General features: G+C 52.2%; 1 protein-coding gene across 1 annotated transcript; it reads right to left on the bottom strand.

Moving 5' to 3' along the window:
- On the bottom strand, positions 1 to 15,439 carry LOC133355822 (gamma-soluble NSF attachment protein-like). The gene is made up of 12 exons (XM_061573218.1): positions 15,268 to 15,439; positions 12,730 to 12,797; positions 11,109 to 11,193; positions 10,424 to 10,441; positions 8,177 to 8,207; positions 7,689 to 7,798; positions 6,963 to 7,029; positions 6,622 to 6,692; positions 5,719 to 5,797; positions 4,668 to 4,747; positions 4,283 to 4,412; positions 1 to 3,152 (listed from the first exon to the last, which is right to left on the bottom strand). The coding sequence occupies exons 1-12, from the start codon at positions 15,321 to 15,323 to the stop codon at positions 2,988 to 2,990; spliced, it is 960 nt and encodes a 319-aa protein (XP_061429202.1). The 5' UTR covers positions 15,324 to 15,439; the 3' UTR covers positions 1 to 2,987.
- Positions 15,440 to 17,920: the final 2,481 nt, after the last annotated feature.

Here is a 17,920-nt window from a genome sequence, read left to right as displayed (position 1 = left end):
AGCGGGTCGATGTTTATTCCGTCAGGGTAGAACGCGTGAACACATTCGGGGGGGGGGGGGGGAAATCACATTAACAACAAATGTCTGCTTCACTTACAACTGGGGTCGCCGCGATAAGGATTCTTCACAATACGATACGATATTGAGTCCCACAATGATGACGATGATAGCAGCAATCTCCCATGGCGGTACGGTCTGTTCTCCTACAACGCGTGTTTTGATAATGCGATTTGGATATAACGCGACAATTGTATTGGGGAATGCATCTTTTTATAACGCAAATTTAGTGAACAGATCTACGTCACGCGTGTATAAGCGGTAGTACGGCTGCCTTCAGCGTAGCATCACACAAGGTGGGATGCTGCTGGATGCTTCTAGATGCTACCCACGAGGGCTGTCATTGTTCAGCCTGCGTATGCATCTCACGTCTGTGCTTTACCCGACATAATATATTATTTATAACGCTTTTTTCCACAGCGCGGTGTTCTTCAGGAACGTAACCACCGCATTATAGGAGAAGAGGAAGCTTAAATGTAAACCATTGCATCGTATTGCGATCCCTCTGTACAATGCCAATGTTGTGTCGTACACCCCTCCTCCACCCGACACAGCTGAATCATCAGCTGTCTGGGGTTGATAAAATGAAGTTGTCCTATGGACAGATTCGCCTCCCACCATAAGGACGTGGAATTTCGATCTCTAGCTCAGGGCTGTAAACAGAATTAAAGCCACATCAATGCATGCGCATTTGAGCCAGGAAATTACTTTTGACTTGAATTTAAATAACAGCTGTTTATTTGGACCTTCAATCATCGTTCACAACGTACGATTTCGTAGCCAACATCGCAATTCGTAATTTATTTTCGGGGTTACGTAATGACCTGCTCAAATTTGTGTCGCAAGATCCTCCACCACCCGACACAGATTATATTGTCAAATTCAATTGTCACGCGTACGAGCGTCGGACGTGCCAAATATTTTATTGTGAGAGAATCGTTCTCCCACGTACACCGTGAGCTGAAACCATGATAATTTGGGAATAGGGCTAGGAATAGAGCTTAGGGACATTCGACCTCGCAGAGGGGTGGTGCAGCAGTTAGTACGCTGCGCTCGGAACCCAGCGGACCCGAGTTCGATACCAGCTCACGAGAAATAACGGTGGCGAATATTTAAGCCGCTCCTGGGCCTCCCCTCAGTCGACTGGGCTTCAAATGAGTACCTGGTGCTGTGTGTAAATCATCAGTAGTGGGGGGTGTGGTGCTGGCCACCCACCCCCTCGTGCGCCGTGCCGACCTTTATAGGTGTTCGCTAACAGCACTTGAAGGCTGTTAAATGGGAATCTGTGTCTGCGTGTGCGCACATTAAACGGGCGACACTGGCGGTGGGTTTTCCCATTTACGTAAGGAAGCTGTTGGGTTTACATTGAAGTATCCTTACACCCTTGCCACGTGCCTCTCCTGGATTGGTGTTGCCCTTGGTGTTGCGCGTCGCACCACCATGACCACCCACGCGGTGCAGACACCGTCGAAACGTCGTAACGACGAAACGTTGTGACGTTTTTTGTGTGTGTGTGTTTAACTTGTCGGCCCTTCCCCGCACCTCCGATTTGCACGGTTGGCTACGTACGGCGCGAAGGAAGTTCAACATACCGTAACAAACACACGTTAGCAAGACGCAAATACGGACAGGTCGCTGCGTGGCTTCCCGCCTGAAAGAAAATAAAACGAATCCGAAAAATAACAAACGATTTTTCGCGTTTGCAATTTCAATCGTGCTTTTTTTTTTTGATCAGCAAGTGAAACAATTACGAAAGTAAACGAGAGAACAACCACAACGACACGACGACAATGCGGCCAAGCGGACGATGGGATCGGCACGGAATCGGCGCGGAATCGTATCGAACGAGAAAAATCGCGGGGGGCCCCCCCCCCCCCCCAATAAAACCCCGGCGACCCCCCACTCGACGCACCGATTTGTGAATCATCGATGACGCCGCCGCCGCCGCATGGACCGGAAATTAGGGGCCCCCCCTTGTGACGTCACCGCTAAGCAGGCTGGCAGGCGAAGGTTCGGCCTTGCCATCAGAGGGTCCACGGAACAAAAACCACTTGGCACGGTGGCACCACGACACAGGGGTTTTCTATACCAGCAATAAGGATGATAAATATTCTACTTCTTCTTATTATTATTTTAGTTAATCGCAACACAGTCATAAAGAGGAACCCACGTGGGCCAGGCGTGATATGGTGGGTGCAATAGCACGTCACCTCACATTTCCTCCCCACCCTGCCCCCTCCCCCCCAAAATAAAATAAAAACGAGCAGCGAATGAGTGTTGAAATGTAGTCCATGTGGTTGTTTATTTGTCTGTGTGCCTCGTGTGCCGTGTCGGCCTTCATAGGTGCTACTCGCTAACAGCACTTGCTCCAACAGTCTGTTAAAGGCTATACAGGGGATCTTTTTCTTTGTTTTTGTGTTCATATGTACTTTGTATACATATGTGCGTGTGTGTGTATATGTGTGTGTGTCTATAGCGCTGTATAGGACCTTCATCGATGCTCGCGAACAGCATTTAGTCTTTCTGTGTGCGTGTGTGTATGTGCAATTAGTGACGATGGGAGCGGTGGCGCAGCGGTTAGCACACTGGGCTGCGAACTCGGCGACCTGAGTTCGGTTCCCGCTCACGGCCCTTAACAGTGACAGCGAATATCTCAACCGGTCCTGGGCCTCCCCTAGGTCGACTCGGCCTTGCTAGAGTACCTGGTGCGGTGTGTAAAACATCAGCACTGGGGGGAGACAAAGGTGACCGGGCGTTGATCTTAGCCGCCCCACCCCACTGTGCATTGTAACAGCACCAACAATCTGTTCAACGCTAAACAGGGGGATGATCTTGCACGTGTGTACGGATGTAAGTTTGCGCGCGTGCGTGTGTGTGTGCGCGTATATGTCCGTGTGTTTGTGCGTGCGTGCGTGTTCATGCGTGTACGTTCAGCAGAGCCCCCCCGCATACTCATCGTCCTCCTCGCCCCCCCCGCCGGGGGAGGTGGCCCCCGCCTGGGGCCCATCGCCCCCCCCGGACCCGGCCAGTGGAGACTCCACTTTCCTCTTGGACGGCACCCCCACCACTTGCAGACTCCGCGCCAGCTTGGTGTACTGTGTGCACACGTCACCCAACGTCAAACACCCATCGCCACCACCATCATCGCCACCACCACCATCATCATTGCCACCACCACCATTATCGCCACCACCACCATCATCGCCACCACCACCATCATCGCTACCATCAGCATCGTTGCCATCGCCACTACCACCACCATCGCTACCATCAACATCGTTGCCATCGCCACGCCCGTCACCACCATCATCGCTACCATCAACATCGTTGCCATCGCCACCACCACCATCATCGCTACCATCAGCATCGTTGCCATCGCCACCACCACCACCACCATCATTGCTACCATCAGCATCGTTGCCATCGCCACTACCACCACCACCACAATCAACGCTACCATCAACATCGTTGTCATCGCCAAGCCCGTCACCACCACCGCTATCGCCATCACCGGACTTACAACAACTAACAGCACCATCGTCATTACCACCACCAAACCACCATCAACACTCCTGCCACCACCACGACCACCATCACCCTCCCCCCATCAACCACACCCTCACTACAGCCAGCATTAGCACCATCATCATTACTTGCACCACCACCGGCGTGCAAGTGCTGTGCGTGTGAACCCTGTGTGTGCGTGTGTCCCGCGTGCCGTGCGTGTGTACTGCGTGTCCGTGTGTGTGCTTGCGCGTGTACTGTGAGTGAAGAATGTGCTGCGTATGTGCCCCACGTGCCGTGCGTCTAGTACGCGCGTACTGCGAATGTGCTGCATGTGTGCTGCCGTGCGCGTGTGCGTGCGTGTGTGCGCGTGTGCTGCCGTGCGCGTGTGTGCGCTGTGTACGTTGCTGTGCGTGTGTCTTTGACGCGCGTACTGCGAATGTGCTGCATGTGTGCTGCCGTGTGCGTGCTGCGTGCGCGTGTGCGCTGCGTGTGCGCGCTGCGTGCGCTGCGTGTGCTGCGTGTGTGCGCTGCGTGCGTTGTGTGTGCTGCGTGTGCGTGTGTGCGCTGCATGCGCTGCGTGTGCGCTGCGTGCGCTGCGTGTGCGCGTGTGTGTGTGCGCTGTGTACGTTGCTGTGTGTGCGTCTTTGACGCGCGTACTGCGAATGTGCTGCATGTGTGCTGCCGTGTGCACTGTGTGCGCTGCGTGTGCGTGACGCACGTCGTTGTCCATGTACTTGAAGAGCGGGGAGCTACACACGGCGAAGACGGCGTCGGGGTCCTGCTGGTCGAACGCCTCCAGCAGCTGCTCCAGCGCCGCACAGTCCTCGCTCGCCGTGAAGCCCGGGATGCTGCGCCACAAAGACAAAGGTCGCGAATAGCACCTACGAAGGCCGACGCGGCACACGAGGGGGTGGGTGGCCAGCACCACGCCCGACCCTCTGTAGGGTGCCCTTTGTGAAGTGCGGTCTGTAGGATGCGGTCTGTAGGATGCGATCTGTAGGGTGCGGTCTGTATGGTGCGGCTTGTACGGTGTTCCGTCTGCACGGTGTTCCATCTACACGGTGTTCCGTCTACACGGTGCCGTCTGTATTTCATCTGCTCACCTGTAGCTCTCCCGCACGCACTTCTCCGCCGCGACGTAGTCGTTGCGGTGCAGGTGAACCAGCACCTGGGAGATGGTTTTCTGTGACGGCACAGCCACGCATCGCAACATCACCACAACGTCGCCGCAGCATCACCACAACATCACCATCACCGCAGCATCTCCGTAGCATCGCCACAACATCAACATCACCGCTGGATCACCAAAGCACCACCGCAACATCACCGCCGCATCTCCATAGCATCACCACAACATCAGCATCACCGCATCATCGCTGTCGCATCACTGCAGCATCAACGCAGGATCGCCAAAGCACCACGGCAACATCACCGCAGCATCTCCATAGCATCACCACAACATCAACATCAACGCAGGATCGCTAAAGCACCGCCGCAACATCACCGCAGCATCTCCATAGCATCACCACAACATCACCGTCACCGCAACATCACCACAAGGCACGGTGAGCTTTCTCCCGGTTCTCCGGTTTCCTCCCACACAAAGATAAACTCTCACGAATAGAATTCAATACACGGCCAAATATCCCAACGCAGCAAGACCCCGTTGAAAATCATCTCGAGACTCGAGGGAGGGAGGGAGGGTGGGGCAGAGGTCACAAACGGGTTTTGATTCCTTACCCGTACCCGGCCACACCACGGTCGCAAACGGGTACCCGTACCCTACCCGATACCCGGCTACCCGTAACCGGCCGGGTATCGGGTAGGGTACGGGTATCGGGTACCTGATTGCGACCTCTGGGATGAAGCCATGTTGCAGGCGCGGGTGGGTTGATTCTAGGAACTTGAATTGTGAAAAGAGACAAGACGTTGGGAAATGAGTGACAAACGGTTACTCACCAGTGACTCACGGCCTACCCGTACCCGTACCCGGCCGCACCAGGGTCGCAAACGGGTACCCGTACCCAGCCGGGTACGGGTAGCCGGGTATCGGGTAGGGTACGGGTATCGGGAACCCGATTGCGAACTCTGGGGTGGGGGGAAAAGGTGTGAAATGAGTGGGGGTGGAATGGAGGGAGGGAGGGAGACAGCCACCTTGTTGCAGGTGGCGTAATTCTCAAGGTCGCGACACATGAGCTTCTCCTTTTGCAGAGACACAACCGCCTCGTCCAGCCTGGACAAGGAGACGCGGGGAGCACGGACGCAAGGGGACGTGGGGATACAGCGGACACAGGACACACACAGGGGGACATGGGAACACATAGTTATAGGACAACGGTTGTACGGTGAAACAGGACCATAGTGAAATAAAGACATGGGGGCGCAGAGACACGGAGGCATAGGGTTGCACAGGTTCAGACATATGCAACGGATGTGTACATTGCACGCTCGTGGGCATGTGCGTACGTGCGCATGTCTGTGTACATGTTTGAACGTATGTGTGGACATGTGTACACGTGTATATGCGTGTTTGCAGGGGTGGTTGTACGCGTTGGGGGCACAGGTGGTACATCAACCAGTCATCTCAATCAACCCATGGCACCTGGGGGTCTGTCCCCAAGACCTCCTGCCACCAGCGAACCTTTTAAACTTCGGGTGATAGCCTTAAAGTACACCTAGCCTGGTACAGGCGCCGTGGTGATTAGTGGCGAATGGCGGCTGGTGTTGTTCTTGTGTATACGTGTGTACGTGTGTGTGTGTGTGCAGCAAACCGAGTTCGATTCCTGCTTCACAGGCCAACATCGGTGACGAATATCTGAACCGGTCCTGGGCCTCTCCTAGGTCGACTCGGCCTCAAATAATTACCTGGTGTGCTGTGTAAACAGCAGCATTGGGGATCTTTGTCTTTGTATGTCTGCGCGTCGGATGGGGAGCTGGCTACCCACCCCTTCATGTGTCGTGCAGGCGTTAATCGGCACTCGCAAAAAGCCCTTGCCCCAACAGTCTGCTAAAGGCTATGTGGGGGGGGGATCTCTTTGTCTTTGTGTTCACGTGTACCTCCCTCCTCGCACCAGGAGCCGCGAGATCCGGTCCAACATTTCTGCAGCTTGGCGCATCCTCTCCTCATTCTGACAAGAGATGGACACGCGGGGGGGGGGGGGGGGGGGGCACGCGGGGGGGGGGGGGGGGGTCACGTGCGGGGGGGGGTCACGTGGGGGGGGGGGGTCACGCGGGGTCACGACCTCCAACTGGCACATCCCCGGTCTAACACAGACACTTCACCCACTCTACCGCACCCCACATCCCCCCCCCCCTCTCTCGACACCCCTCACCATTCATTCCTCTCCTCACCCCATCACTTCACCCCTCACCCCATCTCTTGACCCCTCACCCCTCACCTCGTACACCGCCCCTGCAGCCCGGAACAGCTCGATGGCCTTGTCCAGATTCACAGTCTCCACCAGCCTGGGGGTCAGAGGTCACGTGTAGTGTATCCCGGCCGTCCAGTGTGTGTGCGCGTGAGTGAAGCCCAGCCGTGTGCTATGAGTAACCACCCAGATGTGTGTGGCGTAACCCAGCCGTAGCCCGGCTGTGCGCGAGTATGTCCCACCTGTGTGTGTGTATCTCAGCTGTGTGGCTGTATCCTGGCCGTGTGTGTGTTTCCTGGCTGTAGAACCGGTTGTATGCCGGCTGCATGTGACTGTGTGAGTATGCCCAGCTGTATACTGGCTGTGTGTGAGAATACCCTGGCTGTATGCCGGCTGTGTGTGTGTATATCCTGGCTATGTGTGCACATGTGTGTGCACGTGTGTGTGCACGTGTGTTTGTATCCTGGCTATGTGTGCACGTGTGTGTGCACGTGTGTGTGCGTGTCTCGGCTGTGTGCGTGCATGTCTCGGCTGTGTGCGTGCATCCTGGCTATGTGTGCATGTGTGTGTGTGCGTGCACGTGTGTGTGTGCGTGTCTCGGCTGTGTGCGTGTATCCTGGCTATGTGTGCATGTGTGTGTGCGCGTGCACGTGTGTGTGTGTTTCGGCTGCGTGTGCACGTGTGTGTGCACGTGTGTGCACGTGTGTGTGTGCGTCTCGGCTGCGTGCGTGTGTGCGTGCAGCCTGCAAGCCGTACTTGCCGGCGCGCTCCAGCGCGATGGCGGCAGTGTCCGGCGTGCCGTTCTCCAGGTACATGGTGCTCGCACGCTCAATCAGGTCCACGGCCTCGGGCAGACGCTGCATCTCCTGCCACGCGCACGCACGCGCATGTGCACACGCGCAATACTAAAGACAAACATCCCCCTTCAACAGACTGTTGGGGCAAGCACTGTTGGCGAGTGGCAGCTATGACGGCCGGCACAAACGCGGCACACGAAGGGGGTGGGTGGTCAGCACGACGCCCGACCGCCTTTGTCTCCCCAATGCTGATGTTGTACACATTGCATCAGCTACTCATTTAAGGCTGAGTCGATCTAAGGAAGGCTCAGCACCGGTTCGGGTGTTCACCACCGATGTCGGCCGCGAGCGGCAATCTCGGCTCAGCGGGTTCGTAGCGCAGTGCGCCAACCATTGCGCCACCGCTCTCCCACGCAAGCACTCACGCACACACACGGGCGTCGTTACCTTCAGCATCATCCCCGCCTGTTCGTACGCCCTGCGACGAGACGCACAAGCACACAATCAACAGGCGTCGGTGTTCACCGCAGCCATTAACAACTACACGCCGCCGACCAGATAAACATTTGCGATTCGGCGCCGCGATCCCGCGTGAAGAGCCATTTCCTCGCCTCGTGTCGTTCGCCGCGCGATTATTTCCCGTCTCGGCTGGTGTGGCCGTGGTGGGGTCGCCGCGAGAGCTTAGAATGCGACGCTGGCGGGGTTTTTTTTTTGGTGCGATTTAGAAAAACAAAACTGTTCCTTTTGGGGCAATTACACGTTACCCGTTGCAGCGCGTCGCGCGTTCGATCACGATGGCGCGAGTTAACCCGGTTAAAGAGAGTGGGGAGGGAGGGGGGGGTAGGAGGAGGGGGAGCGGAGCCGCTGCCCCGAACAAGCTGGGGCGCCGCGGTGGGGGTGAGGTAGGTATTTAAGGGACGGGTGACAAGGAAATGAAGGGGGGTATAACCAAATGACCCTCAAATAAAATAAACATAAAAGGCGGCTAATGAGCGTCCGTACTTCCCTTCCACCCCTCCGAGCCCGTCTCCTGTCTGGTGGCAAGGGGCTATACGCCTTGTCGTCGGTCCCCGTCTCCCGCTCCTCCATCCAGCTAGCTAATTTCAGGTGTGGTATGAAGGGGGGGGGAGTGCAATCTGTCCTCATATTCCTCCACCTTGCCCTTGAGTTTATGGCTCAGATGCTCCATACCCACATGTGCGAGAGGCGTACTACAGGCGTTTGATGTGAACTTCAATTTCCATCGACGTAAACATCGACTCCGCGCGTGCATCACGAGCCCTAGTAACTCATCTTCTTGGTTCTTTCGGTAAAGTCACGTAGAAGGGAAATAATAAAGTAATAAAAATAAAACATAATAAAATCATTCTCGCGACGTTTCGGCCACAACGCAAGCAGCCGTCCTCAGGTGAAGAACAGGTCTGTCGGATTATTTCCCTTCTACGTGACTTGACCGAAAGAACCAAGAAGATGAATCCCTGCAGTCACGAAAGCTTTAAACCCTGGTAACTCGTTTAGTCATCGGCCTCCTAAAAATGCCCTGGTGCTAACCTGGGCTGCCCCTGGGGTCTGCTGTTGTTGGTGCTGGGCTGTTGCTGCCCTGTCTGCCCCAATGTCTCGTTGATATTGTTGGTGCTGCGCTGGCTACCCTAGGTCTTGTTGTTGTTGCTGCTGTCCCAGCTGCCCCTGTGTTTGTGCTGTCCAGGCTGCCCCTGGGTCTTGTCGTTGTTGCTGTTGCTGTTGTGGTTGGTGCTGGCTCAGGGCTGTCCCACAGCATTGCTCTCTCTCCTCTATTCCATGTTTTTTCTGACCCCACCCCCCGGCACACACCCACACATTCTATGATGGATTGAGCCAACCCCACACCCAAACAGGGTTTGAACTCGCGACATTCCGACTGCGAGCCACTCACTCCACCACTGGGCCACCCGGCCGGATTGTTATACAAATCATCGTTCCTGTCGTTGTCGGGAATATAACAACAATGCATCCTTCACAAATCCGTCTATCCGCATCAAAAAATTAATTTCTTACACGACCCAATCTTACACGACGGCCTTTTTGGCAAAGCATAGTTTTAGGCGCATTGTTTCAAGACAAGCAAACTCTGGACCGGTGGTTTAAACTCTGACCGTATCATTCCAGTAAGTTTGAGGCAATGTTACAAATTGGCATGTTAATTTGCTGTAGGTGCATTGGTCGAAAGGTTGAGCTTTTTAAATTCTTTATATTAAGTTCACTTGCTTGCTTGCTTGCGCGCTTACAACCGTGCAAATCTTTCGGTCGTTTTTTAACCCACTTCCCGTGATCCAATCGAGCTGACATTTTGCACACAGACTCGTTGTGCGTGACAATTTATTTTCTTGAAAATTTTTTTTCCAAAATTTTCCACTTTTTAGGAAAAAAAGTTTTCATATTTAATTTAGAATACCAATGTGATAAAAATGAAACTCTTACTCAAGAAAAACAGAAATGAATAATAAAATAAAACCGATGCCACGCATATAAAGGATTTATAGTGAAAAACGTTTTTACGGGTTAATTTTTATATGACTGCGGGGGCTGCTCGTGATTGTCCGAGTCCACCTGCGACCCCGTACTTGAACTCGGGTTCTGCCACATATCAGGTGATGAGAGCTTTGACCGCAGCGTGAGTAGCAGGCAGCATGTTGAGCGTCCGAAGTGGATACTTACTTTGCCGAGTGGAAGAGCCTGAGAGGTGAGGTTAAGGATGAAGGTTCACGTATAGGAATGCACTTAACGAACAATATCATTTGATATAAATGTATTAAGCTGGCACGGGTCAGGAGGGACGAGTGGCTTTTTTCCACTGCACGAAGCCTCGCTGTGCCATCAACGTCACACGTGACTGGAAGACACGTGAAGTTGACGTGTCGACGCTCTGTTTACATTGTACGTCACAAGATGCCTTGTGAGGCCAGCGTAGCACGGCTCGGTTCTGGCTCGGCTCTGCAAACGGCCAGCGGTGAAAAGTCACCCATGCCGTGCCAACTGCGTGCTGACATGGCGCAGATTCAAAGTTCAAAGTTCATTTATTAGGTATAGCCCTGTGAGCCATTCGGCTCTTGAATCGGGTGCAACCGCAACAAACAAAAAACAAAACATGAACAAGAAAACATATTAAAGTGAATATGTGCAAACAGAAAATCCAAGAAAAGACAGCAAAATATTGCAGAAAAAATCACCGTACACCAACCCTGTGCAAATATCCCAGTGGGATGCAAGTCAAACAACAACAACCACAAGACCAGTGGAGAAGGGTTATTGGTGAGCGAGGGCGGGGGGAGGGGGTGGAGGGGTGGGTTACCACTCCCATCAGCGCGAGCGAGGGTTGTGGCCACCGGGCCGAGCAGGATACGCTTGGTTGAATTTGTGGGACTGCGCCTCCTTGAGGTAGGCCTCCTTGGCCTGATCGTACTGCTTGGCGTTCTTAAACGCCACCGCTGAGACACACACACACACAAGAACACAAACACAATTACACACTCGGAGGACAAAGACAACGATCTCCCGTAGAGTCTGTAACAGACTGTTGAAAGGTACATGAGGGGGTGGGTGGTCAGCACCACGCCCGACCGCCTTCGTCTCCCCAGTGGCGATGTTCACACACCGCACCAGGTACTCATTTGAGGCTGAGTAGACCTAGGGGAGGCCCAGGACCAGTTTAGATAATCGTCACTGGTATTTCCCGAGAGCGGGAATTGATCCCGGGTTGCCGATTTCGTAGCGCAGCGCGCTAACCGCTGCACTACCGCTCCCCACGAGTAATAGAACACACGTGTACACACACAGACAGATCCCCATGTAGTCTATAGAGGCTGTATGGGGAGGGGGGGGAACTGCTGTTGGCGAGCACCTATGAAAGCCGGTACGGCGCACGAGGAAGTGAAAGTTGAAGCAGAATTAGAAAAGCTGAAAATTTATACTGGAGAAATTACATGAGCTATGACGCTCTTTTTTCACAGATGTCCAGTAGTTTTCACACATGTCCAGTAGAAACAATGGTGCAAGTTTCTTAAATCCACCCACCCCACCGCCTGTTCACCCAGTGGTATGAATGGGTACACAACAGTTAAGTCAATGTGCGGCCATATCGCGTGTGCCTCTTCCTCCTAAAAATCAATCTCCAATTATGGAAATCTGACTTTTGGAATCGGCAATCGATTGTGAAAATAATCGATTACAGCTATGCAGATTATCAGTTAACAACCCTTGGCAGTGGTTGATGTCAGCAGTCAATGTAGGTGTCTGCGTCAAGGGTTTGGATCAGGCGTAGAGGTCAGAGGTTTGCGTCAGGCAGGGGTCGAGGTCAGAAATATGGGTAAAAAAACAACTATATTTTGTAGTAGGTTTTTACCCTTTAAACTGGTACAAAACTGACACCTTTATACAAGGCATCATGTTTGCAATAACCGCAACACAAGCAGTCAAAATGCAAACAAAAATAAACAACTCTGATAATGGTAATGATATGCACTGTCCTTGAAGTTGATTGGTCCACACCCGAGACAGCTTTCCTTAGAGCCTAGTCTCACATAGTGTTGGACCAGATGACGCCAAAAGGCATACAACTCAAAAACAGTGCACTACTACTATATTTTGCCACTGGTAAAGGAGGTCTCATAGTGTAAAAAACTATATTTTGGTTTTGCCAGGTAAGGCGCACTGAGCTGTACAACTCTTTTTCAGCAGCGACCTGGCCACAAATGATAACTCAACGAAGTGGCTTATCACGTGGACATTTATAGCAGCCAAATACTCTGAACGCCACGTTGATTCTACATGTGTAGGGGGAAAACTGGAGGGACCCAGAGAAAATCCATGCGACCACGGGGAGATAAACATGCAAATTGTAAACATACAGTAGGTCGTTGGGGTCAGGATCGAACCACGACCCCCTTGTATGATCAGGTAAGGTAGCTAACATCTCGCCACCGTAGGTCACGAGTTGAGGTCGGATATAGGGGTCAGGTTACCACCTGCTTTGCTGAACTCTGAAGCGGCTCCGTCGTAGTCCGGCTTCCACTTGAGGAATCCAGTCTTGAGACTAAGGAACAAGGGGTAGGGGGGGTCATGGGGTTACAGGGGGTCACAGGTCAACTATGGACATCATGTCATGGCCGGCCAAGGGCAATCACGTAGGTCAAGCCAGAAGGGAGTAATACTGGTAGGAACCTCCTGGTTACACCAGCCCACAGGGGATTATTGTGTCCGTCCGTCGTGCATCCAAAAATGGGAGGGGTGGGGCTGGTTGGAGAGGGGAGGGTGGGGAGGGGCTGAGTGGGGAGGGTGGGGCTGGGTGGGAGGGGCTGGTCACCCCGTGGTGCCCTTATAAAACTCAACGTTTAACCTACTCACACCGGCTTGTGCCCGCCCTCACAGTCGGGCATATTTGCGGAATACACCACGCCGCCGTTGACCCTGGCTATTGACCGAGCAACCCAACGTTCCTACCAGCTCCCTCCGCAGGAATGTGTTTTCTCACTGAACATATTCCTGTAGGTGGCAAGTGACCGGTTGCCACAGCCATAGCGAAATGTCATACTGGATGTGGTGTGCCGGGTATGGAAATACTCTCCCGCACGGGGACAGTCGCCGTTACGTGACTGTGACAGACACAATCAGTCACACGGGGGAACTCACTATCAGCCACTGTCACTCACACAGGGTCAGTTACAGGCAGTCACATAGGGTCAGTCATATAGGGTCAGTCACATAGGGTCAGTCATATAGGGTTAGTCACACAGGGTCAGTCATATAGGGTCAGTCACATAGGGTCAGTCACATAGGGTCAGTTGCTGTTACACAAGATCAGTCACTATCAGTCACACAGTCATTGAGTCACATAGGGAATGTCAGTCACACAGCAACAATCACTATCAGTTACAAAGGGCAATCACTCAGTCATACAGGCAGAGTGACTATTGGTTACGCGGGGTCAGTCACTGACAGTCACATATACAGCGTCACTGACAGTCACCTAGGATCAGTCACTGACAGTCCGATCAGTCACTATCGCTTCCACAAGATCAACCACTGTCAGTCACACACCGACAGTCGCACACCGACAGTCACACACCGACAGACACTGACAATCACCCAGGATCAGTCACTATCGCTTCCACAAGATCAACCACTGTCAGTCACACAGACCGCGTCAATGACAGTCACACACCGACAGACACTGACAGTCACTGACAGTCACCCAGGCTCAGTCACTATCGGCTCCACAGCATCAATCACGCGGGAAGCATCACCGACAGTCATCCAGGATCAGTCACTATCGCTTCCACAAGATCAGCCACTGTCAGTCACACAGACAGCGTCACTGACAGTCACACACCGACAGATACCGACAGTCATCCAGGATTAGTCACTATCGCTTCCACAAGATCAGCCACTGTCAGTCACACAGACTGCGTCAATGACAGTCACACACGGAGAGTCACTGACAGTCAGGCTCAGTCACTATCGGCTCCACGGGATCAGTCACTGACAGTCAGAATCAGTCACTATGGGTTCCACAGGATCAGTCAGCATCAGTCACACAGGAAGCGTCAATGACAGTCACACACCGACAGACACTGACAGTCACTGACAGTCACCCAGGATCAGTCACTATCGCTTCCACAAGATCAGTCAGTGTCAGTCACGCAGGAAGCATCACTGACAGACAGGCTCAGTCACTATCGGCTCCACGGGATCAATAACACGGAGAGTCACTGACAGTTACATCAGTCACTATCGCTTCTACAAGATCAACCACTGTCAGTCACACAGACAGCGTCACTGACAGTCACACACCGACAGACACCGACAGTCAGGCTCAGTCACTATCGGCTCCACGGGATCAGCCACTGTCAGTCACACAGACAGCGTCACTGACAGTCACACACGGACAGTCACTGACAGTCAGGCTCAGTCACTATCGGCTCCACGGGATCAGCCACTGTCAGTCACACAGACAGCGTCACTGACAGTCACACACGGACAGTCACTGACAGTCAGATCAGTCACTATCGGCTCCACGGGATCAACCACTGACAGTCACACACCGACAGACACCGACAGTCAGGCTCAGTCACTATCGGCTCCACGGAATCAGTCACTGACAGTCAGAATCAGTCACTATGGGTTCCACAGGATCAGTCAGCATCAGTCACACAGGAAGCGTCAATGACAGTCACACACCGACAGACACCGACAGACACTGACAGTCACCCAGGATCAGTCACTATCGCTTCCACAAGATCAGCCACTGTCAGTCACACAGACCGCGTCAATGACAGTCACACACCGACAGATACTGACAGTCACCCAGGCTCAGTCACTATCGCTTCCACAAGATCAGCCACTGTCAGTCACACAGACAGCGTCACTGACAGTCACACACCGACAGTCACTGACAGTCACACACGGACAGACACCGACAGTCAGGCTCAGTCACTATCGGCTCCACAGGATCAGTCACCGCCAGTCACACGCGGGTGACTCAGTCACCCTCCCTCCCTCCGCACCACTTCTCCGCGCTCGCCAGATGCTCCAGCGCCTCGTTGATCTTGCGGTCCGCCATGGCCTAGAGACAGAAGCGGCGGTGGTGGTGGACAAGGTGGTGGACGAGGGGTGGACGAGGGGAGACCCCCGGCAGGACCCGGGCGGTTTGCGGGGGGCGGCGGTCGACTCCGTGATGGGGGGGGCGGGGGGGGGGGCGACTTCTCAATCCCCTTCCACACTGCGGCGGCACGCGATTGGTCGAGACACACCCCCCCCCCTCACGTCACGTGCTCTTCGATCCGGGGCTGTTGACGTTGGGCGAGAGCGCGCGGGATTGGACGCCGGGTCCCCCCCCCCAACCTCACCCAATATGGCCGCCAGCCGTTTAAGGCGGCGGGGGGGAGAAACTCCTGAAGACGTCAGGGCATTTCCCGTAGTAAGATGGCGGAAGTGAATCGCTGTAACGTTGCCGCGGTCCCCCCCCCCCCCCCCCCGTGGTAAGATGGCGGAAGCGGATCGCTGTGACGTTGCCGCGGTCCCGTGGTAAGATGGCTTTATTTGCAACCGCCACCCTCCACGTGACTCTATGTCACGTGATTATACTGAATCAATCACGTGCATCGGCATTTAAAGGGCAACACTGGACAGGCGACGTTTCGGACAATGGCCCTTCCTCGTAGCACATATATGATGAGACAGTTTTAGTGAGTTTCTCTCGTAGTATAGTAATTTACCAATACAAAAATGTGTTTACTTAGTAACAGGTTCGCCTTACTCAATAGCTACTAATAATTATGTAAATATGTGGATATTTAACAAACTGTTTGTCGGGAAACAGTTTGACAATGTCATTCTCACCATGGGGACCTCATTTGCCAGTAAAAATATGATAATTGGTTTTTTACCCTTCTATCTGGCAACAAAACTGACACCGTTTTGGCGTCATCTGGTCCAACCCATGTGAGACTAGGCTCTAAGGAAAGCTGTCTCGGGTGTGGACTAATCAACTTCAAGGACAGTGCATACATTATCAGAGTTATGTCTTTTGTTTGTATTATGACTGCAGGTATTGCGGTCTATGCAAACATGTGTAAAAAGGTGTAAGTTTTGTTGCCAGATAGAAGGGTAAAAAACCAATTATCAATGCCATTCTCATTAGGACCCCGTGATGTTAACAAAGTGCAGCCTCCAACGCTTACCATCATCCACTCCATCTGGCCTATTTATCTGCGATGAAGGGCCATTGCCCGAAACGTCGCCTATTCTATATATTTTTTCTCCTTTTAAGACCACACACGGAGTGTTATTGATGAGCGTGTTGAGTTTAATGTTAAACGCACGTGGAGGTGGATAATTCACGATGTAACACAATTTTTGTTCCTGGGTAGTAAGTGTTGTTTTCTAATTGCTTATGCCTCAAAAGTGTAGAAAATGGCTATTATTCCCCACAAACTTTGCTTTTGTGACCAGGACTTTGTGAAGCAATGACACAAATGCTCACGTTTTCTCTTTGAATATAGGTACATTTTAAAATGTCACTGTCCTGGTCAAAAAAGAAAAGTTTGTGGGGAATAATAGAAATTTTCTACACGTTTGAGGCAAAAGCAATTAGAAAATAACACTACCCAGGAAAAAGAAATAAATATATTTGTTACACAGTGTTATGAATGCAGTGGATTACTAACTTTGCGTGTGTGTCCTGATCACAAAAGCAAAGTTTGTAGGGAATAATAGCTTTTTTTTTTTACTTTTGAGGCATAAGCAATTAGACAATAACACTATGTTTTTTTCGGTAAAGTCACGTAGGTAAAAAATTCAATAAATTAAATCACGACGTTTCGGAGGCAACACAAGCTTCCGTCTTCAGGTGGAACCGTCACAGCAAAATGACTGTATCACTACCCAGCAACGCGGTCACGTGTAATCAAGCTGTGGAAGATAAATCGACTTAACACCTAAATGGACCATAACATAATAACCGACTGCTCCAGCTGCGGTCAGTTCATTAAATGTGACGGATTGGATTGGTTTTGCTGCGTTGCGTGGTCATCCGATGAGTAAGCGTAATCGATTGGATAAGTTGGTGCAGTATGACAGGTGATACGTTAGGGGCCGTCCATAAATGACGTCACGCACCTAGGGGGGTGGGGGTCAGACATTTGTGACGATGTGTGACAAGGGGGGGGGGGGGGTTTGAGAAATGTGACGTCACATAAAAATGCGCAACTTTAAATACATATAGACAACACGTTCTACTTAATTAAATCGACTTTTAATAAATGTTTTCTCATATTATTGGTTCTTTCGGTAAAGTCACGTAGAAGGGAAATAATACAGTGATACCTCGGTTCACGAACTTAATTCGTGAACTGACTCTGGTCGCGAACCGAATTGGTCGTGAACCGAGGCACATTTTCCCATAGGGTTCAATGTAAATACGGTTAATCCGTTCTGACCTTTTTTTTGGTTTTTGAAGCACAAAAATATGAAACAAATTACAATACACATTAGTACTGTACAGTATAGTAATGTATAAAGAGAGAACACTAACCTTGCTTGAGATGACTTCAGTAAGCACTCAAACGGGTGAACTGTACAATACAGTAAGTACAGTATTGTACAGTACAGTAGTACAGTACAGTACTGTATGTGCTAAAAAGCACACCAAAAAGCAAA

Source organism: Lethenteron reissneri, chromosome 52, assembly GCF_015708825.2.
Source record: "Lethenteron reissneri isolate LAM-NWPU_2019-01 chromosome 52, ASM1570882v1, whole genome shotgun sequence".
NCBI lineage: Eukaryota > Metazoa > Chordata > Hyperoartia > Petromyzontiformes > Petromyzontidae > Lethenteron > Lethenteron reissneri.
Note: the sequence above shows the minus strand (reverse complement) of the source record. Positions and strands in the feature narration are given on the sequence as shown.